We start from the raw sequence: 27381 nt of genomic DNA, 5'->3' as shown, positions 1-27381 counted from the left end.
GGAGCTTCTGGGTTCTGAAGTTGAGATGAAAGACTTGAGTGCAACAAAGAAGATTTTAGGGATGGAAGTCTTCAGAGATAGGGAGAAGCAGTTGTTCTTGTCACAAAAGGCCTACATTAATGAGGTGTTGACAACGTTTGTGATATCTTCAAGTGAACCTATCAGTATTTCGTGCACTGCAAATGTTCATCTCACCATGTATATGGTTTAGCCCGTTGGGACTTCAGGCCCGTTGGGGCATCTAGCCCGGGGGGGCTTCTGGTCCGTTGGAGGCATCTGGCCCGTTGGGGCATCTGGCCCGTTGGGGCGATCGGCCCGTTGGGGCATCTGGTCCGCATGGACATCTGGCCCGTTGGGGCATCTGGTCCGCAAGGATATCTGGTCCGTTGGGACGTCTAGTCCGTTGGGACATCCGGCCCGTTGGGGCATCTAGTCTGTTGGGACGTTTGGTCCATTGGGACATCTGGCCCGTTGGGGCGTCTGGTCCGTTGGGACATCCGGCTGATGACGAACGTCTGGTTCTAGTTGAGCATCTGGCTGTTAAAGGGCGTCTGGTTGGTCATAGCAACACATCTGGCCCGAAGGGACATCTGAGGCAAAGAGAGTGATGGTACATTTGGCGTTGAAGAACGCATCTGGTACATTTGGTGTTAATGGCGCATCTGGCACTTGAAAGTGCATATTGTACATCTGGCGCTGATGGCGCATCTGGTACATCTGGCGCAGAGAAACGCATCTAGTACATCTGGCACTTGAAAGTGCATCTGGTACATCTGTTATTGGGAGGATTCAAGTCAAGGTGGAGATTTGTTGATATGTCTTGAATCTGTATGTTACATCTAGGCGATGGATGTTACATCACGTACATCATACCGACTCGGTTGCATCAAAAGCGTTGCATCAAATTATTATGGATGTTACATCTGATCGTGGGCTTAGGCCCATGAGTCCGTATAGTCTAGGGTTTTAGATGCGAGATGCTACTATTTATATCTTGTATTTGAAGTAACCCTAAACTTGCACTCTGTAAGTTCAATATAGCTTCCAATAATAAGATCTTTCCTTGTCCGTGGACAGCCCTAAGAGTGAACCACGTTAAATATTTGTGTCGTAGTTACATCGTTTTTATTCATCTGTTTCCGCATCTGTTCCTTCTCACGTCCGTTACAACAGAACCCTTTGGTCATAACAAAAGCGCTAAGTTAGCCGCAAGCCTCCAGAGTATCCAATACACAAGAATGTCTAGAAACGTATATTGGTCTAAGCTCTGCCCTGATCTGCCTGATCTGTTACGATCAATCTTTGAAACAAAAACCCTAAGTTAGCCGCAGCCTCCAGAATATCCAATACACAATAATGTCTAGAAACGTTGATTGGTCTAAGCTCTGCCCTGATCTATTACGATCAATCTTCGAAAGCTTGAGCTCTTTGGATTTTCATTGAGCCAAAAACCGTTTGCTCAAACTAGTATACCGTTTTCCTCTCTATCCATGGCGAATCGTATTACAAGATCAGAACTCTCTCTTGTATGATCCCGTTCAAGACAAGAACTACGACAAAGTCCATTGTCTAGCTAGTTACAGCAACTGGCTTCTAATAGTAGATTATTTTCTACATTTCCATCTCTTGAACGTGTTATATCCCTTCATTAAAGTCATCACTTGGTGACAGTCCTTATAGAAACGACCTATTTGAATGCTTCCGTGAGCTCTACGGCACCAAGTTTCTAGTGACTTAGGACGATTTCAAGTTCGTAAAGATGGCTGTCTTGTGGATAAACGAGAGAAATGGAGATTTTGTCGTCGCATGGGCTATCAAACAGTTCTATATCTTCTCATACAAGAAAATAACAAATGATGGTGATAAAGGATGGAGTATTACATGCACACGGTGTGAAGACATGGCTTATAAAGACAACAAGCTTTATGTCTATACATATGATCATTACATCAACGTTCTTGATTTCTCAGGAAATTGTCCTAAAGAAACTCTTGAAGGAAACCATTATCTTAATCATCCTTTTCCCTTCGTAGATACTACGATATATAAGATGATGATTGCTATAGCAAACTCAGGAGAGGTTATGATCTTTCTGAGCTTGAATGAGTTAAACAGAAAGTTTTGTATTTGTGAGCTGAATCTTCAAGTTGGTAGAGTGGGGTCTTTGGGAGATCAGTTGTTGATTTTTGGTCATGGGGTTACAATTAGAGGACCGGTTAAAGATAGAGGAATCAAGAGTGATTCAATATGTTTATTGATGATGATCATATGTCTCGTAATTATATGCGGCGAGGAAAGAAGCAAAGTGTGGTGTGTTGATCTTGCAACAAGTACAATCACATGGTGTACAGGATTAGATGATTGGTCTTCCAAGATTTACTGTGGGATTAGCACCAAAATTCCTCGGCATCAGTTTCATCATTTACAATCCAAGATGAGTCTTCGGAATCTCTTCTGTCTCATCTTGGTGTTCCAGGACAACCACATAACTATCCTCTCTTTTGTATCATCATCTGCCTCTGAGTTTAGGGTTTATGGAAAATTTGATCCAAGTATTTTTTATTATGGCTAGTTGTAGCCATTGGCTTTTATTGTTGATTCTCGTTTAGATTTGTATCTTTTCCATGTGTTTACTCGCTGGAGGATCAATCTTCCAGCTATGAAGTCATTGCTTCTTGAGTTCTTGGTCAAGCTAGCTTCTAAAGAAAAGAGCCAAGACCCGTGGTCAAGCTAGGTCTCTCGGCAAATTCTTATTATGCTTACAAAATTAGAACATATTACAAAGCCCATTTAGTTCATGAGTGGTGCAGGAAAACTATGGTATCAGTTTGATTTTATTTTTAGGAATTTAAACTTGGTAAAACATTTTGAATTTGGACTTTTTCTCTGTCCCTCTGTTTCCGCCGCCAAAAAATGCAAACACTTTTCTTTTCTATCCAGAAGCCAATCATTTAATATCCTTTTGAATCTCCTATATAAAATTGTCTACCTCAACACATTAATTATCAAAATCACCTTCTACTGAAAAACAATATAAACTACACAATGAAATTTTCATATTCTTTATCCAAACGATTTGTTTTCCCTAATTTGGCCATCCAATTCCTCATAATACATAGTGTTTCATCACTGAACATTACCAATGAGTATCTCAACCACAAATGTTTCCTTAATCAAGGGATATATAATTCTGGAAGTGAGTACGAGGACAGCCTCAACATTCTCTTTCGTAAAGTTCGTACTGATGATTATGCTCGGACCGGTTTCATGCACCTAACTAAGGGCCCTGCTTCTGATTCTGTCACCGTCATGTTCCAGTGTCGTGGTGACTCTTATGGATCTAAATGCCGTACATGCGCTGACACTGCAGTCGCTGGGGTAAATGAGCTGTCATAAATTTAAATATAAAGATTAGGTTTTTGAGGTGTTAAGAACATCTTTATCCAAGGATACCAGAGGGGTCCTTAAGGGTTTTTTACACTATTTGCGGGCTCCACTGACACGTGGCGATCCGCGATTGGTTCGTTTTTAAATTTTTTTTTCTAAATTCGAAAAAGTAAAAAAAAAAAAAAGATTAAGAAAGCCCAAATGGGATTTCTGGGATAATGATGCTCTTATCCCGGAAATAAACCTTATCTTTGAGCCAAAAGAGAAATGATAACATGAAACAAAAATAAGACTAGAGTTAACTAGAAAAAAAATAGATACGAAATTCGCTCTAGATCCACTCTAAATATCCATATACTTGTAAGATCGTATCTGCGTGATAGTATCTCGGATCAGTAGATCTCCAAAGTTTGTAAATATATTAAAATATATTTTAAATAACTTATAAAAGATACATTAAATTTATACATCAGTTTTATTTTTGAATTATTTTGTATTATTACTTTTATTTTCTAAAATATTATATTTAAAATATTTTTTTCATTTTAGATAAATACCCAGTTTCTGGATATCCAAAAATCACAGACCTAAATATGGATAGTCATAACATGGATCTAACAGATCCGAATGCCCTGGAATTTCTAGATATCCAAAACCCCTCTCAACCCTGGTTATTTAAATATCACAATTTATCATAAATGTTTTATAGAAACGGGATTATAATGACGATGGTTTTCATTAAATGCAACTATGTTAATAAAGGTTACAAACTATTTTTATATGATGGTTTCTTTAAATCCTTAACTTTAAACATTTTTCCTAATCATCAAGATAATCACTTATTATACAAATAACTAGGAGAAGAAAGCTTTCACTAAAATATTAATTCATTATTTAAAATGGTACAAAACAGATATGGTTTTATATTTCAGTTTCGTAAGAGATGTCCGAGGAACAAAGGAGGTATAATATGGTACGACCAATGTTTTCTTTGGGTTAGTGAGATCGGTGAATCAATGTCAATCAAAACTAATTACAAGAATATTTTTTCTATGTACAACCCAAATAATGTGAGATGGGGTGCAAAATTGTTCGCCAAGAGGGCGATGGATTTTTTTTCTGAGCTAACACTTAAAGTCAAGAAAAACACCGAGGCCGGCTCCATCATCATACTTTACGCGGCAGGGGAAAAGAAGCTAGGGAAAAATACATTGTATGCTATGGTGCAGTGTGTAAGCCTAACAATAGATTGTAAAAGTTGTTTGGCATGGAGTATAACAAAGCTTTTCAAGAATGGTGACATCAGAGAAGGAGGAAGAGTTTTGGGTATGAACTGTGATGTAAGATATGAGATATACCCTTTTCTTAGGAGTTAAGCATTTTTTATAGTGGTGATGAATACATCCTCTTCATTTTTTTCCAATTATGTTTTAGTTTGTTTTTCTTTATTTTTTCTGAAATGTAATATTCATATTTTAATAAATAATGTTCACAAAAACATATAAAACGAAATTATTTAGAAGATTAAAATGGAATAATTTTTTTTTTTGTTAAACAATGGGGTTGATTGGTTGAAATGTAACTGTAGAAACTTTACTGTAGAATTTAGGCAGTAAGGTTTTTTTATAGCTATAAAAGATGTAGCTTTAAAATTGATTGCTACATAAATATATTGTCTACAGCCAAAAAGATAGGGCTTAAGAAAAGAAGAGTTCTACAGCTTTTTTTTGTTTTTTTTACTGTAGCATTTAAAACCAAGATAAATAATGATTGATAATTTAAAGACTATAGATAAAAATTAAAGCTAAAATCACATTTTAAAGTCCAACCAATCACCCTCAATGTTTTTGAGCTGGCTTAGTTGAGGCTAATACTAAACATACTTCTTTTTTATCCTCAGTTTCTGATAGCTTTGCTTTTAGCGACTTCAGCCGATTGCTGAAATAATTATGAATGATGTTTGCGAACTCTCTTACAAGTGATGAGGCTGCTGGTACTTAGTGTAAGCTCAAGAACTTGGAGCTTGATAGGTTGCTGCAGTGGTAGAGCTTTGGTTCTTGTCCTTGTGTTACACACGAAGAATGGTGTGTGACACACGCTTCAAAGAATAAAAGAATGTCAACATACGATGATGCAGGATATTTCCATATGTTTAGTTGACAAAAAAGCACTAAAGGAATGTTAGTAGATCACAAATTGGAAGATTTTGTAAGGGATCAAGAGATGAAGAAAGTGAGGATTCAGAGAATGAAGCAGAGCAAATGGTGGACGGAGTTTTGGCATCTGTGGTAAAGGAAACCTTTGAGATTCCTTCTCAAGCAGAGCTTATAAACCGGGCTTTTGCTGGTGATGATGTGTTAGATGAATTTGACAAGGTTAAGGAAGAGGTCCTAAATCAGGAAGTTCCTAAACCCGAAAAACCAGTTCTACTTCCTGCTTGGGGAGATTGGATCTATATACAAAGAAAGAGAGGTATTCCAGGGATGGTTATGGAATACGAATCTAGAGAGAGAGAGAGAGAGGGAGAGAGGTCTCAAAACAAGGAAAGACGCTTGTCTTAAACAAGTTATCATATCCGAGAAAGTTGATAAAAAGGTCAGTAGTGTCTCATTCTAGCTTTAATTTGTTGATAAACCATTCAATCTCGAATACCATGTTATCTGTTTTTTTTTGACAGACTGAGAAACTTTATACAACGACTCTACAATTCCCTCATAAATCAAAGGAACTTTTCGAGCATAGTATGCGTATGCCTACCTCCCGAGTTTAATCCCTAGACCATTATTGGGGAACTAAACCAACCAGAGGTTAGTCTTGATTACTTTGTCAAACTTTCATTTAAACGCGTGTCGCTAATTTTTGTACTTGTTTTGACCATTTGTGTGTGTGTAGGTTTTGAAAAAGACTGGGGTCATAATTAAACCGGTCAGGTTTGAGGAAGTAAATCCAAATTATGAAGTAGGTGATGATGAACACCGTCAAAACCATCAGAAACAAAGACCTAAAAAGAAAACTAGTAGACGCCAAAGCAAAGTCAAGTCCAAGTAAACATGACCATAAAATATTTTATGTAAACTTTTTTTAAGATAGCTGAATTATCAATATTTTTTTTTGTCAGCATCAAACAGACGAATTATCAATATTATTAAATAAGATCATTGTTAACATTTGTCCCTACAACTATTTGGCATATTATTTTTTTAGGAAATTTACTAAAATGATTCAAATTAGTTCAGTTATTAATAGAGTAACGCATAAAAATTTAAGACTACTAAAATATTTTTATGGACGAAAATGCCCCTATTAACAGTTGTGACCAAATACGTATATTACGAAAGTGTCATTTAAATTTTGAAAAAAATCGTCGACGACAGATTTATTTCACATAAAATAAATCTATCCAGATATAAATCTGTTAATTGAAACTGTCGTTATATTTACATTTGCCATGTATTTAGTGGCAGATTTTTAAGTCACGACAGATATTTTTGAGGTGGCTGATTTATCTGGCCGATTTAACGTTGTCACCAGATTTATCTTTTTTAACTTGTCGCATGAAGTAGCCGATTTTTTTAAATTGTCAATTTTATTTCGGAATTGTTAGATTTTAAAGATCGATTTAAAATTACGTACGACCGACTTTCAATGGATAATAGATGTTATTTTCTATGACAAATATGTTTATCCGATTTAAATTTCTAATTGACTGTTGTTTTTATTTGGTGGCAGACTTTTTAAATTGCCACCTTTGACGGCAGACTTTTAAATTAAATTTTAATTACTAGATTGGGACACACTACTTGTAGCAGACATATCCACTCGAAATTCTGGTTAAGTTCACATAGATTTCGGTTTAGTTTAAATTGGTTTCGGTTTAGATTAACTTTGGTTTGAATTAATTTTGAAAATTGGTTTAAATCAATTTATTTTTGGTTTATTTAATTTAAACCACCGGTTTAAACAATTTCTAACCTTGGTTTAATGATTATTAGACCATAAATTTCTACAAAGAATAACATTATTTTTCATTAATTTCTAGTCTGTTCAAGACGAAAAAACATTATTTTCATTAATTTCTAACCCATCCATCCTTACAATACGAAATTATTATTAGAAGTGGGAGAGATTAACATCAGTCATCTTTATCCCAAGTTAAAAACTACAAAGAATGAACCGGTTTTTTCTCCTACTATCTCTTCCACTCACAATGATAGAAATCACAATGCATCATAGCTTAGCCAAAAACATTGCATTTGTTTTTTCCGTTGGTGTCAACAAAAAAAGATGCAGATGTGATCTATTATACCAACTGTGTGCTCAAAAGAGGACGTTGATGAGATCTACAATTTAAACTTTTTACAATGCCAATAAACTTTTAGGAACAATAAGGTATCTGATTTCCTTTGTTCATTTCAAGATGCGAAAGATTTGAATGTTACAAGCCGTGCAACTACAATAGAGAAGAAACTCAATCCCCATCTCAACACACTCCTGCTCATGTCCCGTCTTGAGCTTGTTTTAGTCTCTTTCTCATGTCCTGTCTTGAGTCTGTTTCACCCACACGAGAGAAATTGAGAATTTGATCCCCTATGTCTTAACCTTGGCCTCATAATCAAAATCTGATTTTATATCCTTCCTGTTTTGTCTTGAATTTCTTGGGTGGAAGCAAACTGACTCTATCATCTTCAACACCAAAAAGTGGAATCTGAGACCAAAGTAGCTGAATTATAAAATTTCCATAAAGAAGAACACACAAGAAACTTCAAGCAAAAAGCAAGATCCCAAAGCAAGATGCTGCTGACGTTATGAACTAGAAGATCCAGAGAGTGTCTCAAAAATAAAATGATCACATTTGTTTCCTTGTCTTCCGGCTTTGCAGGATCAATTCAAATCTAGATACCGCCTCTGTGCAATTGAAAACCTAAGAACACCTGAGAAAGTTGCAATCGAGCCTCTTGGCAGAATAATGGATTATGTAATTAGGGTTTTCGAAATCAAACATGAAATCAAACGATAGATGTAGTGAACTAAGGATAAAAACTTTGATTAGTAGAGATTCAGGATTTATGGTTAGTGTTATATTGGAAAGGAATCAAGAGAACTCCGATGATGATTGTGAGGTTTGATATTCACTTTGACGGAGAAGAAGTTTACAACCTTGGGTAGAGATGACGGAGAAGTCGCATGAAGGTGATTTAGCGTTCGTGGTCTTGGACGGCGAAAACTGTTTTTCACAAACAAAAGGATTTTTATTTTATTTTTATGAAAACATGTATTATATTAATGATTTTCAATGGCTAAAGGATTTTTATGTCTTTTTGCTTGATAGCTGTATTATTCTAGTAATTACAAAAATATAAGAGTTAATCTAGTAATTACATATATGATTAGAGTTATTATATGTAATTTCTCTATTTTTTTTGCCATTAGACTTATTTTTTACATGAGGCTGACAAGAGATCTGCAGTATGTCGCAAAGAGTACCGTCAAGCGCGGATCTCATAGAACGGTTCAGGTGATACAGTCAGACATAAATTTTTATACGGCAGGTAGAATTGTTGGCTGTAGAATCGTCTGTAATATTTTTTTAATAGCATAATTATCCAGTGTTAAAAAAAAGACTTATTTTTTACATAAACTAACTGTCGTTTGTTGTGAATGAGGAGGGAAACTTGTGTGTATTATTAGGTCGACCAACTGGTCTTTATATACATATGGTAATGACGGTCTAAGTACTGGATCGACATGAGATCGTACTTATCCTTAACTAGATAATGACCAGCAATACGTAAGATAAATACCAACTATAATGTAGATAAACACAAGAGTAAATAGGCGCCAGTATGATCCTGCGGATGGGCTTGGCCTGTCTTGCTACACGGGCTGATAAATGGGTCGATCACTAAATGGTTTATAACACTCCCCCTTGATCGACACATCCGGTCAAGGTTCATTCATGCTTTGGATGTTGCCTCATTAAAACCTCTCTTGACAAACCCAAAACCCAATGTTGTAAAAGGAAAAACAAGACAGGAAAAAGAGTACAACACATGAACTCCCCCTGATGAATGCATCACCGAAGATCCTTCAGTCGACGCATGCCTATCTTCCATATGAGCTTCTTGAACGTTGAGGTTGGTAGTGACTTGGTGAAGAGGTCGGATGAATTCTCACTCGAACGGACTTGCAATACTTGGACCTCTCCTGCCTTCTGAAGCTCGTGTGTAAAGAAGAACTTAGGAAGAATATGTTTTGTCCTATCTCCTTTAATGTATCCATCCTTAAGCTGTGCGATGCATGCTGTGTTATCCTCGTATAGGATGGTCGGTGGATCCTTTCCTTTGATCATACCACAAGTGGTACGAATATGCTGTGTCATGGATCTCATCACTCTCACGGCTGGCTTCATGCATGGCTAATATTTCTGCGTGGTTAGAGGATGTGGCTGCCATGGTCTGCTTCATGGACCGCCAGGATATAGCTGTCCCACCGTGTGTAAAAACATAACCAGTCTGAGATCTAGCATAATGTGGATCAGAGAGATAACCTGCATCAGCAAAACCAACTAAATCTTCCTTGGATTTGTCAGTAAACATAAGACCCAAGTCTTTCGTTCCTTGTAGGTAACGAAGTATATGTTTAATCCCGTTCCAGTGCCTTTGGGTCGGACAGGAGCTGAACCAAGAAAGTAAGTTCACAGCAAAGCTGATGTCTGGTCGTGTGTGGCCAGCTAAATACATCAGAGCTCCTATGGCACTGAGATAAGGCACTTCGGGACCAAGGACTTCCTCAGTTTTCTTCTTCGGACCAAATGGGTCAGTGTCCGGACCAAATGGGTCAGTTTCCGGACCAAGACTTCTCACAACCATGGGGCTAGTCAATGGGTGAGACTGGTCCATATTAAATCTTTTGAGTACTTTTTCTGTATATGCCTTTTGATGCACAAGAATTCCATCTTTCATATACTCAAGTTGCAATCCCAAACAAAACTTTGTTATTCCAAGATCTTTCATCTCAAATTCTTTCTTGAGATATTCAACAGTTTGGGAAATTTCTCAAGAGGTTCCTAGGATATTTAAATCATCTACATATACTGCAATGATTACAAAACCCTTATTGAACTTCTTTATGAATATGCATGGGCAGATCTGGTCGTTTTTGTATCCTTCTTTCAGAAGATATTCAGACAGTCTATTGTACCACATTCGACCTGATTGCTTTAATCCATAAAGAGACTTGTTCAATCTGATACAATGTTGTTCTCGAGAACTCTCTTTGTTTTTCAATTCAATACCATCTGGAATTTTCATGTATATCTCATTATCCAGTGGACCATATAAGTAGGCAGTTACAACATCCATTAACCGCATATCAAGACCTTCTCTTACAGCCAGACTTATTAGAAATCTTAAGGTCGTAGCATCCACCACAGGGGAATAAGTTTCCTCATAATCTATTCCTGGTCTTTGTGAGAATCCTTGTGCAACAAGTCGTACTTTATATCTCACAACTTCTCCTTTCTCATTTCTTTTTCTCACAAAAACCCATTTGTATCCCACTGGTTTTATGTTGTGAGGTGTCCGGATGATCTGTCCAAACACTCCTCTCTTTTTCAGTGATTCTAACTCCACATTAATGGCTTCTTTCCATTTCAACCAATCTGGTCGTTGCATACATTCTAGTATAGATGTGGGTTCTAGATCCTTATTATCCATCAATTCGACTGCTACATTATAAGCAAATATATCATTCATGTCGACATGTTTTCTGTTCCATTTCCTTCCAGACATGATATAATTTATTGAGATCTCATTATTGTCAGGAACTTCATTACCTTGATTCTTAGCGTCCCAAGTATCTTTTGGTGGTACATGAGTTTCCTTTTCCATGTCTAGAGTTTCCACTTTGTCGGATTTCTTTGCACTCTTTCTTTTCCGAACTTCTTTGTCTTTGGAACCTACTGGTCTACCACGTTTCAATTGTGGTTTAGACGTAGTAGCAGCCTGATTATGTCCATCACGGACATCAAGTCTTATTGGTGCATTTGCAGCTGGTATGTATGACTTGGTTACTCTATTTGGGTCAGCAAAGGAATCTGGCAATTTGTTAGCTAGCTCTTGAAGATATATAATCTTCCGGACTTCTAGATCACAATCTCTAGTCCGAGGATCCTGCCATGTTAAGGATGTTTGATTCCATTTTATATCATGTACCAGCTTACCATAATCTCCCCCTAATGCTGGATACTGGGATTCATCAAAATGACAATCCGCGAACCTGGCCTTAAACAAATCACCTGTTGTTGGCTCTAGGTACTTAATAATAGAAGGGGAATTGTATCCAACATATACTCCCATCCTCCTCTGAGGTCCCATCTTTGTTCTCTGTGGTGGTTCTATAGGCACTTGGACGGCACATCCAAAAACTCTTAGATGGGATATATCTGGCTCATGACCCGTTAGTAGTTGGGATGGCGAGTATTTGTGCTCACTAGATGGCCTGATGCGAATTAGCTCAGCTGCATGTAGTACTGCATGTCCCCAAGCTGATACTGGGAGTTTGGTATTCATTAAGGGTGGCCGGGCAATCAGCTGGATCCGTTTTATAAAGGATTCAGCCAGGCCATTCTGAGTATGGACATGTGCTACAGAATGCTCATTAGTAAGAAAATAATCGGATCATTCACATACTCTTTCAGTCGGATACAAGCAATGCAAGTAAATAACAATATTTTTTTTTCAATGATCCAAACGATTTCATGTATATGCAGGAAGGTAAAGTTAAACCTATACATCTAGGATAAAGTTAAATCCATTGCATGAAATCTGATCAGTTTTATCAATTTTCGACATGAAAGTAAACTAATCAGTATGAATGATCTATCCTAATCAGATGATTTCATGTGATATGCAGGAAGGTAAAGTTAAACCTATACAAAATCGAGATAAAGTAAAATCCATGCATGAAATCAGATTAGTATACATTTTAAAAAAAAATGCAATCATTTCTTACTTTTATTTGTTTTCGATATTTATCAGATTAAATATAATGATTTGATAATGCTAGTATATCAGTAATAATCCGAAATTTATTTATTTTCAGATAAATACTAGAAATTCCTATTCCTAGTAGGATTAGGAAAAAAATAAATCGATATTTTCTGATAAATGCTGAAAATCCTATTTTTTTATTTAAGATAAAGATATAAGGTTTTTTTTAAAAAAATAGGAAAATCGAATTAAAATATATAATATATTGTTTTCAGTCGGATTTATCAAAAAAATCGGATTTATCTTTAAAATTTTCAGATTTATCTATAAGAAAAATTGGATTTATCTTAAAAATATTAAAAAAAATTCTTTCAAATTTGAGACAGGTTCTAGTCGATTTCAAAATATTAGAGAAAGACTTTAAACATTCAAGAACAAGTTTCTAATGCAAGCAAACAGTCAGATTAAGTTGATGCAGCAGTCGAATATGTAAAAAAAAATTGGTGTAATTGTCAACCTAAAAAGTTCTAGCAATTAACTCACATCAGGAAGATTAAAAAAAAAATCAAACAAGCTTAAACAGGGTGAAACAAGACGAGATTTAAGCTTTGAAAATAGATTAGGGTTTTAGATTTTATTCTGCAAAGACATACGGCTAGATGTAGCTGTATGTATGCGGCTGAGGGTTTAAATCCTTTTTGGTTTTGTTTTGAGTTTTCTGAAGATACCTGAACCTTTTGTGATGAGTTGAACGGTCTGTGAGGAGAGAGAGCTGCTGCTGGTTGCTGACAGAGAGAAAAGGAGGCGACTGGAAGAGCTTTAGGAGTCGCCGGAAAATAGCAAGATATCGTTTGGTTTCTGATTTATGGGTGGTGGATTTTTGGAAGGGTTTAGAGACAAGGTCGTGCTGATAACGTGTTGTGAATGAAGAGGGGAACTTGTGTGTATTATTAGGTCGACCAACTGGTCTTTATATACATATGGTAATGACAGTCTAAGTACTGGATCAACATGAGATCGTACTTATCATTAACTAGATAATGACTAGTAATACGTAAGATAAACACCAACTATAATGTAGATAAACACAAGAGTAGATAGGCGCCAGTATGATCTTGCAGATAGGTTTGGCCTGTCTTGTTACACGGGCTGATAAATTGGTCGATCGCTAGATGGTTTATAACACCGTTAATCTTACATATTTCTACCTATTATCGAATATTAATGGTAACCTCCCCCCCGCCCCCATTAGTTCCTATATTATTGGGAGTCGGGACCCATAAATCTTGTTTACATGGACGGTTGAGCAATTGTACATCTGTTTGCTTGACCTAAATGGATCCATTATAAAAAAAAAAACAATTCCTGCATTACCGAAGCCCAATTTAAAATAAATAAAATTTGCTTTCAATAGTATTTGTTAACAAAATACTGTTAAATTTAACCCCAAAAATTATTTGTTAACTTATTTGTTATTATCATGATATACAATTAGCCAACAACCCATGAGTAAAACTCAATATACAGTAGAACCTTAATAAATTAATACTCGATAAATTAATAATCTCTATAAATTAATAAATTTTATCGGTCCCCACTTGGACCAGTTCAAAATTTCACACAAATCGATAAAATAATAAGATAATATTTTTTTAGAAAATTCTATGTAAATATATGGTCTCATTAAAATTATAAATAAATAATTTATATGTATACATATTTTATATAACTAAGTACCTATTATTATATTGTTTGTTTTATATTCACAATGAAATTATCTTTATATTTTCTTAACACTTAGTATATTTTTGATAAGATTTATTAATATTATATCGAAAATCACATTTAATTTCAAAAAATAACAATTAATATCTATACACTAAAATCAAATATTTTTCTTATCTTAGAATAGATATATCTTAAAATAAAAAATCTAAATAAGAAAACTTTTGTAAAGTAATATCTCTATAAACTAATAAAATTTCAAAGTCTCAACATTATTAATTTATAGAGGTTCTACTGTATTTCAATAAAAAATATAAGTTAAATAATATATAGTTTTCAAACTAAATCAAATTTTACTCCAATAAAATGAAAATAAAAATGAATTAAGCTAAATAATATATAAACTGTTGTATTTTTCTAATGAACTCAATTTGGAAAATAAAATAAAAAAATAAAATTGTAATTATGTTCACCCTTTAATTATTTTTCTTATGTTAAGAAGTGTTTATAGGAAGAATAAACAATATAGTCCAAAATTGATAAGCAAAACTGCAAAAATGAAGAAATATAGGAAAAATTTCATGTTTACCACTTTTATGGTACCACTTTTCATCTTTACCACCACTAAAATGACATTTTCAAAAATACATTTTTCATTAAGTGGAAAAATACTCTTTTATATATATATATATATAATAAATCATTATTTAAATAAATAAAAATAAAAAATGATATTTTTTTTATATTTTCAAATTATGCTTTTTCAAATTCGAACTTTTTTATAATTTTTTTTTTTTGAAATTTATTTTCTATTTTTTTCAAAATTTATTTTTGAAATTCGAAATTTATGTTTGAAACTGTTTTACAAATTTTTTTTATATTTTTATATGTATTTATTTATATATTTATTAGAATCCTAAATTCTACATTCCAAAAATCCTACCTCACCATTCAACTCTAAATTCAAAGGGTCTGACTGGTTTAAACGCAGCGGTTACGGTTGCGGGTGCAGGAGTTTGCGGATGCGGGTGGTTGCGATTTCAAGCGTTATTAAGTGTTTTGTATGACTGGTACAACATTTGAAAATTGTTGCGTTTGCGGAATATTTGTGACTGGTTGATTATAAGGTATTGCAGCGTTTTAATAATAAATTACCTATATTAACATATTATAACATTATAAAAATATAAAAAACATACTATTGTAATAAAATATAATAATTATAAATATAATATGATTAATACAAATATTATTTTTATTTATGAAAATTTTAAATTAGTTGAAAATTATAATTTTAATTAAATTTGTTTTGAAAATTTATATTAAAAAATATTTTATTTCGTTTTATATATGTGTATATCTTTATATATGTGTGTATATAAATGTTTAAAAATTCTAATTAATAGTTAGTTTAAAGTTCTTATAAAACAAATTATGATATTGTTTGTGAATTTTAATTAATATATAAAATATGTATATATTTTTATTTATAATATTTCTATTTTAAAATTTTAAAATATGTTTGAAAATAGTTTTATATTTATTTTTCCACCCGCAACCGTTCCAACCGCAAACGCTAGCTGGAACCAGCTTTTGATTTTAAGAGGTTCGGAGCGGTTTGGAGCGATTTGTAGCGGTTTGTATGATTGTTTCGAAACGCTTTCAACCGCTACCAACCGAAAACTGCGTCTGCGGGTCGTAGCGAGAAAACAAGTCAAGCCCTACAAGTCAGGCCCTAAGGGCTTGACTGGTTCAAACGCAGCGGTTGCGGTTGTGATTGCGGAAGTTTGCGGGTGCGAGTAGTTGCGGTTTCTAGCGGTTTTAAGAGATTTGTATGACTAGTTCTGCGATTAAAAATTATTGCGTTTGCGGGATACTTATGACTGGTTAACTATCAAATGCAGCAGTAGTTAAATAATAAATTAACAATATTTACAATTTATATAATTATAAAAATATCAAAAATCATAATATTATAATAAATTTAAAAATTATATTTAGAAAGTTTTAGTTTTAAATTTTTAAAAATTATAGAAAATATTTTTATTTTAAAAATATATAATATTAATAAAATATAATAGATATATTTTAGTATTTTTATAATTCTATTTTAAATTTTTTATTTTTATTTTTATTTATGTATTTATATTGTTTTTAGAAAAAGGAAAAAAAATATCCTCCCACAACCGCCCGCAACCGCAAACGTTAGCTGGAACCAACTTTTAAATTTATGAGGTTTGGAGCGGTTTGGAGCGGTTTAAGCGATTATTGCAAAACCCCAACAACCGCTACCAACCGCAAAAGCTGCGTTTGCGGGTGGTAGCGGGAAAACTAAGTCTAAATTAGTGAATCCTACATAAGTGTCTTTTATCCTTCGTTAAAAATGATGGTAAAAGTAGTTAGTGTAAAAAAGTGGTAGTATGAGTGTCCTATATAGGGTAAGTCAAAGATCTTATTGAAACAGAATCTCCGAACATGTATGAATCCATTAGTTCACACAAGAAACAAAAGCCCTAAGTTAGCCGCAGCCTCCAGAATATCCAATACACAATAATGTCTAGAAACGTTGATTGGTCTAAGCTCTGCCCTGATCTATTACGATCAATCTTCGAAAGCTTGAGCTCTTTGGATTTTCATCGAGCCAAAACCGTTTGCTCAAACTGGTACGCCGTTTCAAGAACGTGTCCTCTCTATCCATGGCGAATCGTATTACAAGGTCAGAACTCTCTTTTGTATGATCCCATTCAAGATAAAGTCTACCACAAAAACCTTCTTGGAATCGACTTGTCCGAAGTCCATTGTCTCGCCAGTTACAGCAACTGGCTTCTACTCGTAAATCCTTGTCTACATTTCCATCTCTTGAATGTGTTTACTAGCGAAACAATCAGTGTTCCTTCATTAGATTCATCACTTGGTGATAGTCCTTATAGATTCGTACGAAACGATCTATTTGAATGCTTCCTTGAGCTCTACGGCACCAAGTTTCTTGTGAGTTGGGACGATTTTAAGTTCTCAAAGACGGCTGTCTTGTGGATAAACGAGAAAAATGGAGATTTCGTCGTCGCATGGGCTATCAAACAGTTCTATATTTTCTCATACAAGAAAATAGCAAATGATGGTGATAAAGGATGGCGTATTACATGCACACAGTGTGAAGACATGGCTTATAAAGACAACAAGCTTTATGTCTACACCTTTGATCATTACATCAACGTTCTTGATTTCTCTGGAGATTGTCCTAAAGATACCATAGAAGGAAACCATTATCTTAATCATCCTTTTCCCTTCGTTGATACGATATATAAGATGAGGATTGTTATAGCAAACTCAGGAGAGGTTCTGATCGTTCTGAGCTTGAAAGAGTTAAACAGAAAGTTTTGCATTTGTAAGCTGAATCTTGAGGTTGGAGAATGGGAAAGAGTAGAGTCTTTGGGTGATGAGATGTTGATTTTTGGTCATGGGGTTACAATAAGAGGACCGGTTAAAGATAGAGGAATCAAGAGTGGTTCAATATGTTTTCTTGATGATGATCATTTGTCTGATAATTATCTTGGGACGAGGAGGGAAGCAAGTTCTGGTGTGTTTGATCTTGCAACAAGAACAATCACTTGGCATACAAGATTAGATGATTGGTCTTCCAAGATTTACTGGTTTGTTCCAGGACAAACTTAGTCTTTAATTATCGACTTTACGTGTAACTCAAGTCCATATAACTCTCTTTTCTCTTTTTATCATCAAGTCTTTGGTTTTAAGGTTTATCGAAAATTTGACCTTAAGTATGTTTTATTATGGATAGTTGTGGCAATTGGCTCTTTATTGTTGATTATTGTTTAGATTTGTAGCATTTGAATGTGTTACTCGCGAAAGGATCAACCTTTCATCGATATAGTTATTGCTTCTTTGTCAAGCTAGCTTCCAAAGTAAAGACCAGTGGGAACGTTTTAGCGAGCGTAGTAGTGTAACCTCTTCTCCATTATATCGGCTTGTGTTCGGTATGAACGAGAGAAAGATGTCAAACGGGCCATCCCGCGTCCAGGTGGCCCATCCCGCTGCTGTCATCAAATTCAATTGTCCATGCCCGCCCCGCATGTTCTTAGCGGTTAATCTGGCAGCCCGCGGGACAGTGACTATAACCACTGCAAAGATCATCAGTTTATATACTTACCCCATCTTCACAGCTTCTTGGACAGCTGATTTGCTTGTTCTGAACAGGAGATTATGTTGTAGCCTGGAGTTGCAAACAACATTTCTCATACGGGAAAGGAGATGACTAATGGTGTAATCTTGAAAGCACACGGTGTAGGTCAACAAGCTTTATGCGTATACATCTGATTATTACGTTGAGATTATTGATTTACGTAGAGATTCCGCTAATGAGATCCTGGATGCGAAACATGCGTGGAAGAAATTGTAGCGATTACTAACACACTAGATACTCTTGGGGTGACGTGTTGACCAAACAAAAGACTACTACAAGCTTATGATCAAACAAAAGACTATTATGAATCTATATCATCAAACAACTTAATTTAAAATTTTATTTTATTTTATAAATTGATTGTTAATCGGGAATCAAGAAATCATGTAAGAATCTTAAGGTCTCTCTCTCTCTTCCAATCATGATAGAAAAAAGGATCCACTATTGGCTCGTGGATGAAGCAATCATATAATCTCACAACATTTTCCAAAAGTAACCTAAAGCTAGCATGTTTGTTTCTCATCAGAAACCCATTCCTCCCATACCGCCCATACCTCCCATACCGCCCATGCCGCCACCACCGCCCATAGCTGGAGACGCATCCTCTTTAGTTGGAATATCAGTCACAACTGCTTCCGTCGTTGTCAACAAAGATGCGACACTAACCAATAGAACAAACCAATAACAAAGATTAGAAAGAGAAAAAAAAAACATTGCAACTAACTCAAAAGTTGACTATAAATTCTCAAACTTGGTGTACCTTGCAGCATCAACCAATGCGGTTCTGATCACTTTCACAGGGTCGATAATACCAGACTTCACCATATCAACGTACTCTCCTGGAATATAAAATACAAGATAGTTGAGTATATAGCGAAATAACAAGGTGGAGACCAAGCAAGTAGAAAATGCTTATAAACTGTGAGACCTTTAGCAGCATCGTAACCGAGGTCGGGATCATCTGATTCCAAAAGCTTGCCTACGACGACTGCACCCTCTACTCCAGCGTTGGATGCAATCGTGTAAACAGGTGTCTGCATCAAAGAAAGATTTTGTATGTTTTAAGATTCTGGAAGCTGTTTATACTGGAGATTAAGAAAATTATGGTGAGAGAAAAACCTTGAGAGCGTTTTGGATGATTTGGACACCGATTTTCTGATCAAAGTTAGCTGTGGAAAGCTTCTCGAGCTCTTTTGACGCGTACAAAAGAGCAACACCACCACCTGTAATTCCACACAAAAGTAATGTAATTTATGTCTCACGAACTTAAACAAAGTTTATCTTATAGGATTCAGAATGATTTTTTTACCTGGAACAATACCCTCTTCTACCGCTGCTTTGGTGGCATTTAGAGCATCAGTTACTCTATCCTTCTTTTCGCCAACTTCTGACTCACTCGCTCCTCCAATCTACAAGCCCACCATATAAAATTCATCCGACCAGTAAATATTCAGTCCATTAGTGTGCTCTCAACAGAAACGTTAAGAGAACAGTTTCGTTACCTTTAGTACAGCAACACCTCCAGAAAGCTTAGCCAACCTTTCTTGTAACTTCTCCTTGTCATAGTCAGATTCGCTAGCTTCAACCATGGATCGTATCTGTGTGATTTATTTAGAGTTAGTACATACATATAACATCCTTACCAGTTGGGGAAAAGAGTCAAGGAAGATCCCTGACTCTCCTGCATGATAAAACATACGAGAAGTGTAAACCAACCTGTTCACATCGTTCGCTAATTGATTTCTTGTCACCAGCACCATCAAGGAAAACAGTGTCGTCTTTGGATACAGTTATCTGTTCACAAACAAATGCAAAATCCGTATGATATAAATGGAAAAGGAGAACAAGCCAAAGGGAATTGGGCCAAACAAACCTTTTTGCAGTTTCCAAACATGCTGAGGTCCACTTTCTCGAGATTCATACCTAGCTCTTCTGTAATTACCTGTGAAATTAAAATCATCAAAGGAATTTTATACCTCATGCAATTAGTTTGAGCAGTGTTTGTCTACGCATGTAGTAAAATAGTAAATATGTGCTTGCCTGGGCTCCGGTGAGGATAGCTAGATCCTGTAAGTTGGCCTTTCGGTTTTCTCCAAAACCAGGGGCCTTCACAGCACAGACCTATAATGTAATGGCATTTACATCAATCCAAGCAAATGAAAATGTAATAATACATAGTAAGAAAAAAAAGACATGACAAAAGGCTGAAAATGAAAACCTTGATTCCAGCACGAAGTTTGTTTAGAATTAGCACGGCAAGAGCCTCGCTATCCAAATCCTCCGCAACAATCAGCAATGGCCTTTGCTTCTAAAAACAAAGGAAGAGAAAATAGATATAGATCTTTAGATACAAAACTAACTTTAATGAGTATATCAGCAAATGTAATTAACATTCAAGAAATGACCAAATCGTTTATACCTTGAGAGCCAGTTCTAAGACCTTCACAATAGAATTTAAATTAGAGATTTTCTTCTCGTGGATGAGAATGAGAGGATCTTCAAGTTCCTGCAAGACATATCCATGCACAACAAATCAATTCCGAAGTTCATTTATATTGATAAAGCAACAGGGTAAGATCGGGATTCTTACACATTTTTGGTTCTTCTGGTTTGTAATAAAGTACGGGGAAATGTACCCCCTGTCGATCTTCATACCCTCAACAACCTCAAGCTCGTTAAACAAGGTCTTTCCATCCTGTATCAAGAGATGATAGCATAAGTCAGTCACAATAAGAAATAAGCAAACTAGTTTTAAAAACATTTAAGAATCAAAAATTAGCTCACCTGAATTGTGATCACTCCCTCTTTGCCAACACTTTCCATAGCCTTTGCAATCAGTTCACCAATTTCTCTATCTCCATTAGCTGATATTGTCCCAACTTGAGCGATTTCCTCAGAAGTGCTAATCATGCGTGCTCGGCTCTTCAAGTTCGTGACGACAGTATCAACAGCCAATTTGATTCCACGCCTTAGGTCCATTGCATTCATTCCAGCAGCAACCGATTTACAACCTTCCGTGAAGATAGCTCGAGTAAGAACCGTAGCACAGGTTGTTCCTGTTTTTTTTTTCGGAATACAAAAAACAACAATTAATATGAGACTTATAATATGAGACTAACAAAAAAAAAAACGTATTTTCAAATACAATGAATAGTTCACACTTACCATCACCAGCTACATCATTTGTGGCGTTAGCAACCTGTTTGACAAGACTAGCACCAACGTTCTTGACTCTGTCCTTGAACTCAATGCTCTTGGCGACAGTAACACCATCCTTGGTCACCTTTGGCGCACCCCAGCTTTGTTCGATGATGACATTACGACCCTTAAAGGATAAAACTTTTATATTAAACACCATCGAGGGGTAATCAAAAACAGACAATTCACGATACACAAGGGTGTTATATTGAATTTAGATCTAAAACAAGTAAAAAAAAAGTGTATACCTTGGGTCCCATAGTGACTTGAACAGCATCAGCAAGCTCCTCGACACCTCTAAGCATCAAAGCACGACCTTCAACACCGAACTTTATGTCTTTTGCTGCATAGTTCCTAGTGGCACTGAGTCTGCTTCCAATCTAACATCACACAGAACACACATCAATACATACAAACCCACGACTAGCTAGAACAGCATAACTAGATACGGAACGAAGAATACGAACCTGAGTTGTACAGTTTCTGGCGACTCTGTTAAATGAAAGGAAGATAAATAAACCATATCAATAAAATGAAACTAACTTTAATAAATTCAATTTAATGCGAGTTCTGGTAACAATTTGATCGAAAATCGGAAAATCAGAACTAAACTCGCAATGATCGGATCTCCGAGAAACGAACAGGAAACAAAATTCAAAAAATAAACAGCATTTAAATCGAATTCAATGAGGCGAATAGATCTGACCTAGCTTTCGAAGCAACGCTGGAGACGAGCCTATACATGGTGATAGATTGTCAATCAATCAGAGAGGATTACAGTGGCTTCAGAACAGATCGGAAAGGAGCTAAATTGACAATTCGCAACTCGCAGAAAGGAGGAGAAATTAAGTAGAGCGAAGATTCTAGAAGTAGACTAGGGTTTAGGGTTTTGCGTTTTCTCCAAGCTCATTGACACGAGAGCTTTAGCATCCGATTTGGATCCGGCTCGAATTTTTGTGGGCCTTTTGAGGCGGCTTTTGAGGCCCAGTACTAAAGTATATTAAAAAATCAAAAAGTATTTTCGAATTAAAAAATGAAAGTTTGAAACAACAATTAAAAAAAAATCGAAAAAAAAAATTTATAAAAAAATTCGAATTTGAAAGCGTATAATCTAAAACTATAATTTTTTTTTTTAGGGTATAAGGATTTTTTTACCTATTAAATAAAACATTTTGGTCACTTTCTTCCTTGTGGTCTACTTTTGTGACCAAAACTTGAAAATTGTCTATTTATGAGAATTGTCATTTACCAGAAGATGTTGAAGATGTTGATTCTTTCTCAACGGTTTTGACCTGAGAGACGATGTTGTCATCAACCCAGAGGATCGAAACCGGAACCCTAGCTCCCCATTTATCCCAGAGCGTCGTCATCCCGCACTTGACTGCGATGATCCCTGTCCTTTTGGATCTCGGTGACATCTCTCTGGAGCTGAATCGACTGATGAGGAAGAAGCTAAATTGGGGAAGAGATTGCGAGGATACAGCGGCCATGGTTTCAAATCGAATCGGAAGCAAGCTTCAATGGAGGAAGAAGAGACTCATAAGAGACGTTTCTTGTAACTCCTAACTAAGAAACGTCTCCTCTATTATTCTCTAATTTAAAAAAAAAAATACATTAAGAACCCTATAAGGAACGGCGTTAATCATGGTCTTAGAACTCTTCTTTTTATCTATGTTACTTCTCATTGTATACTAAGAAAAATGATGCATACACATTTCATGTATTGAGGAATGTATTCTTGTTTTGTTTCATTCACACCTGCCTTTATTTATATCTCTTTGTCAATGGCCAAACTGAATTTTGGCATGGATCTTGTTCATATTATCTAATCAAGTTTTAATACTTTCTAGGACAGTACTCTCAAAGACTCCAACGGTAGAAATGTTTTCAAATAAAAGGGACTTTTATATCTGCAAATATGATAACAACTAATCAAACACATTACCAACAGAAGATAAGTCGAAATGTAAGAGTATACAATATAGAAATACAATATAGAAATGAGGTCGTTCAAAAAAAAAAACAATATAGAAATGAGAAGCCACATCTTCCTTACAACAAAAGAAACCCCCCAAAATGCGATGTTTTTACAATTATTTATTTTGGTGTGGGTTTCTTCCAGGGAGTGGGCTTTAGCAATTATCTTCTTTTTTTTCCTTTTTTTTTACATCAGAAAACACTTTCAGCTGTCTCTTTTCTCCCATTTTTAACCTCTTAATTGGTTAAAATTCAAAACTGTGAGATACAACGACGGTGACGAGCAGCCACAGATTTAATCTGTTGCTTAGTTTCTTCTTTCCACGCATTAGCAATATCATGAGCCACACTTATGGCATCAAGCGACGCACCTGAGAGTCCTCTTCTCGTGAACCCCACCGCATACAATCCAGCCTCCCCTTTCCACCCTTTTGGAAACGAGTTTTTCTCTATCCCAATCTCCGCCAAGTCGTTCTCCTTCATAACAATACACCAAACAACACTTTTAGTATTTAAAATATTCCATACCAATCAAACGTCTCTCAGCTGTCACTAACGGTAATTTTCTCCCATGAACATATTAATCATATAACATTCCAAACATTTTAATCTTTTGGGACAAACTTAGAATAATATAATGTTTATGTTTTTTTTAGAAAATATAATGTTTATGTTTTGTCTACCTTAAGCCATGAAGGGACATTGCTTCTGTAACCAGTCGCAAGAACGACTGAATCTATCCCCAAAACTCGGCCATCCACTAGCTCAACCTTCCCGGGCTCAAACTTGACGATTCCCGGAACGATTTTGATCTTTCCTGATTTGATTTTAGAAAAGGCTCCGACATCTAGAACTGGAGTTTTACCAACGGTGTTCTTCAGCTCTAACGGTCCAAGTTCCGGCCTCTTAAGGCCGTACTTATCCGTATTCCCCAGACTTAACCTGGTGACAAGGAGCAGAGTCTTATCCACGAGCCAAACCGGCATCCATTTCATCATTGTTACACCTATTTCAAATGTAGACTTTCCAAGAATCTCTCTCGGCAACACATGGACCTATTCCATCAGATAAAAACAACAGAGTAAATACTGAGAAGTGAGAGCCAACTTGCATCTATGTTGGAAATCTCTCAGCTAAAATTTCTCAACAAAATAATAATATTTTGATAAAACATGTGTTTCAAAAATTATATTAAAATATTATTATTTTTGATAAATAGTATAAATTAGATGTGCATGGTCTAGAGGTTTTATTTACTGATTTTTATTTTATTTTTACTTACAGAGCTACGAACGACCATTGATGGACTTGCATCGTGGTTGTATAGATCAAGAGAGACCTCCATGCCGGAGTTTCCACATCCAACAACCAGAACTCGTTTTCCACGGTACATTTCGCCGGATTTATAATCACTAGCGTGAAGAACATCACCACAAAAATCCTCTAAACCCTCAAACTCTGGAACCACTTTCTCAGCATTTTCTCCCGTTGCCACCACCAGCCACCTGCAAATATACTCGAACTCACAAGAACTAAGCAGCCCCTTCCTCGAAACAGTCTTGACCCTCCACAGCCCAAACCTCTTGTCGTATTTAGCTGACTGTACAGTCTCGTTGAACTTAGGTTGGATATCAAAGTGGGTAGCATATGACTCAAGGTACTGAATAAACTGATACTTCGTTGGATATTCCGGGAAGTCATCGGGGAAGGGTAGATTGGGTAATTGACAGAATTGTTTGGGAAGATGAAGCTTGAGACGATCATATGTTCTGTTTTGCGACAGAGAGGCTATGCAGTTAGCTCGCTCGAGGATTATATAAGGAACTTCTTGGCGTTTTAGGCTGGCGGCAACAGCTAGGCCCGATGGACCGGCCCCGACGATTACCGGCCCGTTAACCCAGATGCAACGCCGGGAGAACATGTCGTCTTCCTTCGGGGTGAAGTTTGGAAGCATACTTGAGATGCTGACACAATTTGTGTTCTGGTTAGTACACATCTTTTTGGGAGTGTTTAGTGTTATATATACTTGTCTTGTTTGGGGGACGAGTTTTAGGGCAAGAAAAGATGTGGATTTGGTTTGTGTCTATTTGGATTGAGGATAAAGAGTTTAAATAGAGGAGAGTTTCAAGCAATTTGGCCTTTTGTATTCGAATATACAAATAAAAAAAAAACTTGATTAGTATAGTCTTTTAGTTTAACTTCAAAAATCTTCAAATGATAAGCTTGCAGCGGCTTAAGAATGAAATTCATAGAAAACTATTACATTGAGGTTGTTGCCATTTCCTTACTGAATTATTTCGGTTCCTTTCAACTTTTATAGAATCTCGTTTGAGATCAACTTATAATAATACTGTATGGTTGATTATTCATGTCACAATTTTTTATCAAAAAGAGGAGAAAACAGCCAATAAAATCCTCAACTTTCAAATTAAAGCAAAAGGTCCTTCAACTCGTGTTTGAACCCAAAAAAAACTCCAATTTTTAAATGTTGGTCATTTTAACACTCATTTTTTGTTGACTCAACCATTTTAAAAACTCGGAAAGTCAACTATTAAACCATAAACGTTTGTTAATTTACTAGTTACTACTTAAAATTTGTCTTCGACACCAATACCATTATTCTCAGCCTCATTATTATTCTCAGTCTCATTATTATTCTCATTAGTCTCACTATCATTTTCATTATCACCTTCTTCACCGACTTTATTAAATTGTAGCTTCCCTAACATTTTCCACTTAAGATCTCTCACTACGACGAACCCGAAATACCCCATCTTTCTAGCCATCTTTTGCATTATCAATGGCTATCAGTTTTGAGAAGACTGAGGAATTAAAAAATTAGAAAATTTAGGTTTCGTGAAAGCGGGGATGATTTAAATGTTTACAGATGTAAAACGACATCATTTCATTAATGTTTAATCGGTTTTTAAAACGACGTCGTTTAGCGAGTTAACATACGTTTACGGGTTTAACAGTTGATTTTTCAAGTTTCTAAAATGGTCTAGTCAACAAAAAAATGAGAGTTAAAACTAATATTTAAAAGTTGAAGCATTTTTTGTTCACACGTGAGTTCAAAGTTTTTTTTGTTTTAATTTGAAAGTTTAAGGTTTTTATGGTTATTTTCTTTTAAAAAATTTGTAAACATAGTTTTTCTCTTGAGATGATGTAAGAAGCTTAGTTTTCGCGTCTTATTTTCCCTTAGATATTTTTCTGATTGTGTGGGTTTGCAACTAAAACTTTAGAGAGACATTTCGAATGTAGTAGATTGGAGATCGATGTTTTCTTATTTTTACTATAGACAACGGTTTAATAAGAAGCAAACCTATGTAATACCAAAAAAATAAATTGATTTTATAATCGACAACTGTAAAATAACGTCTTTCACTAGTTGAGCCACCAATATTTAGAATGAATATTTCACCTCTCATTTTTCTATAATGTAAGGATTCGAGTCAAGTCTAAAATATGTAAAGAAGGGAAAAAGAGAAGATCATGAAAGGGTCCGATCCATTTGAGTTGGCCATTGTTTTATTTTCATAAAAAAAGACTTCTCTTATGCTTCTAACAACTTACACAACTGAGCGTTTAAATCCGGCCATTAGACGTTAAGTGTTTGGTCGGAAGAAAATCATACTAAAGTTATGACATTTCCCTGTGTAATCTGTTACAAAATTATAAATTTGGAATGTTTTAAGAATATCTACACAGATCAGTGCATAAACCAAATCTAGGGTTAGATTAGATACGTATGAAACTGAAAGAGAAAGATGAGATATATACATGTGACGTAGTCTAAAATATGGGTCTTCATTAATGTTAATATTTATTTAATTTGGTCAATTCCTCTTTCAATGCTGCAATGAAATGTCATAATAATGCATCATGATGATACAATAACTCAGCACA

The 27381-nt window shown here is 35.5% G+C and overlaps 4 protein-coding genes, 1 long non-coding RNA gene and 1 pseudogene across 6 annotated transcripts; 3 read left to right on the top strand and 3 right to left on the bottom strand.

The window, feature by feature from the left end:
• Positions 1-578: 578 nt before the first annotated feature.
• LOC106453472 lies at positions 579-2572 on the top strand (annotated as a pseudogene).
• A 248-nt stretch (positions 2573-2820) lies between these two features.
• On the top strand, positions 2821-4783 carry LOC106454716 (putative cysteine-rich repeat secretory protein 35). The gene is made up of 2 exons (XM_013896832.3): positions 2821-3378; positions 4320-4783. The coding sequence occupies exons 1-2, from the start codon at positions 3046-3048 to the stop codon at positions 4761-4763; spliced, it is 777 nt and encodes a 258-aa protein (XP_013752286.1). The 5' UTR covers positions 2821-3045; the 3' UTR covers positions 4764-4783.
• A 2840-nt stretch (positions 4784-7623) lies between these two features.
• On the bottom strand, positions 7624-9067 carry LOC106454717. Of its 2 annotated transcripts, none has more exons than XR_007322011.1 (2): positions 8238-9067; positions 7624-8092 (listed from the first exon to the last, which is right to left on the bottom strand). It is a non-coding gene; the product is annotated as an uncharacterized LOC106454717 (long non-coding RNA). The 2 variants fall into 2 exon arrangements; XR_001290001.3 differs by having other exon boundaries at positions 8545-9067.
• Positions 9068-16113: 7046 nt separating this feature from the next.
• LOC106363314 (putative F-box protein At2g33190) lies at positions 16114-18764 on the top strand. Its single transcript, XM_048753635.1, has one exon. It carries the CDS (start codon positions 16656-16658, stop codon positions 17772-17774), a length of 1119 nt encoding a protein of 372 aa, XP_048609592.1. The 5' UTR covers positions 16114-16655; the 3' UTR covers positions 17775-18764.
• LOC106451144 (chaperonin CPN60-like 1, mitochondrial) lies at positions 18627-22430 on the bottom strand. The gene is made up of 17 exons (XM_013893005.3): positions 22205-22430; positions 21966-21990; positions 21747-21878; positions 21466-21625; positions 21085-21356; positions 20891-20995; positions 20720-20806; positions 20519-20608; positions 20341-20421; positions 20174-20242; positions 20017-20094; positions 19803-19898; positions 19610-19709; positions 19420-19523; positions 19229-19334; positions 19061-19139; positions 18627-18961 (listed from the first exon to the last, which is right to left on the bottom strand). The coding sequence occupies exons 1-17, from the start codon at positions 22240-22242 to the stop codon at positions 18823-18825; spliced, it is 1761 nt and encodes a 586-aa protein (XP_013748459.1). The 5' UTR covers positions 22243-22430; the 3' UTR covers positions 18627-18822.
• A 114-nt stretch (positions 22431-22544) lies between these two features.
• On the bottom strand, positions 22545-26436 carry LOC106454718 (probable indole-3-pyruvate monooxygenase YUCCA7). Its single transcript, XM_013896834.3, has 3 exons — positions 24758-26436; positions 24159-24530; positions 22545-23952 (listed from the first exon to the last, which is right to left on the bottom strand). The coding sequence occupies exons 1-3, from the start codon at positions 25469-25471 to the stop codon at positions 23728-23730; spliced, it is 1311 nt and encodes a 436-aa protein (XP_013752288.1). The 5' UTR covers positions 25472-26436; the 3' UTR covers positions 22545-23727.
• Positions 26437-27381: the final 945 nt, after the last annotated feature.

The sequence above is a fragment of the Brassica napus genome, chromosome C4 (genome assembly GCF_020379485.1).
Source record: "Brassica napus cultivar Da-Ae chromosome C4, Da-Ae, whole genome shotgun sequence".
In the NCBI taxonomy this organism is placed as follows: domain Eukaryota; kingdom Viridiplantae; phylum Streptophyta; class Magnoliopsida; order Brassicales; family Brassicaceae; genus Brassica; species Brassica napus.
The sequence above is the reverse complement of the archived record's forward strand: the minus strand, read 5'-3'. Positions and strand labels throughout refer to the sequence as shown.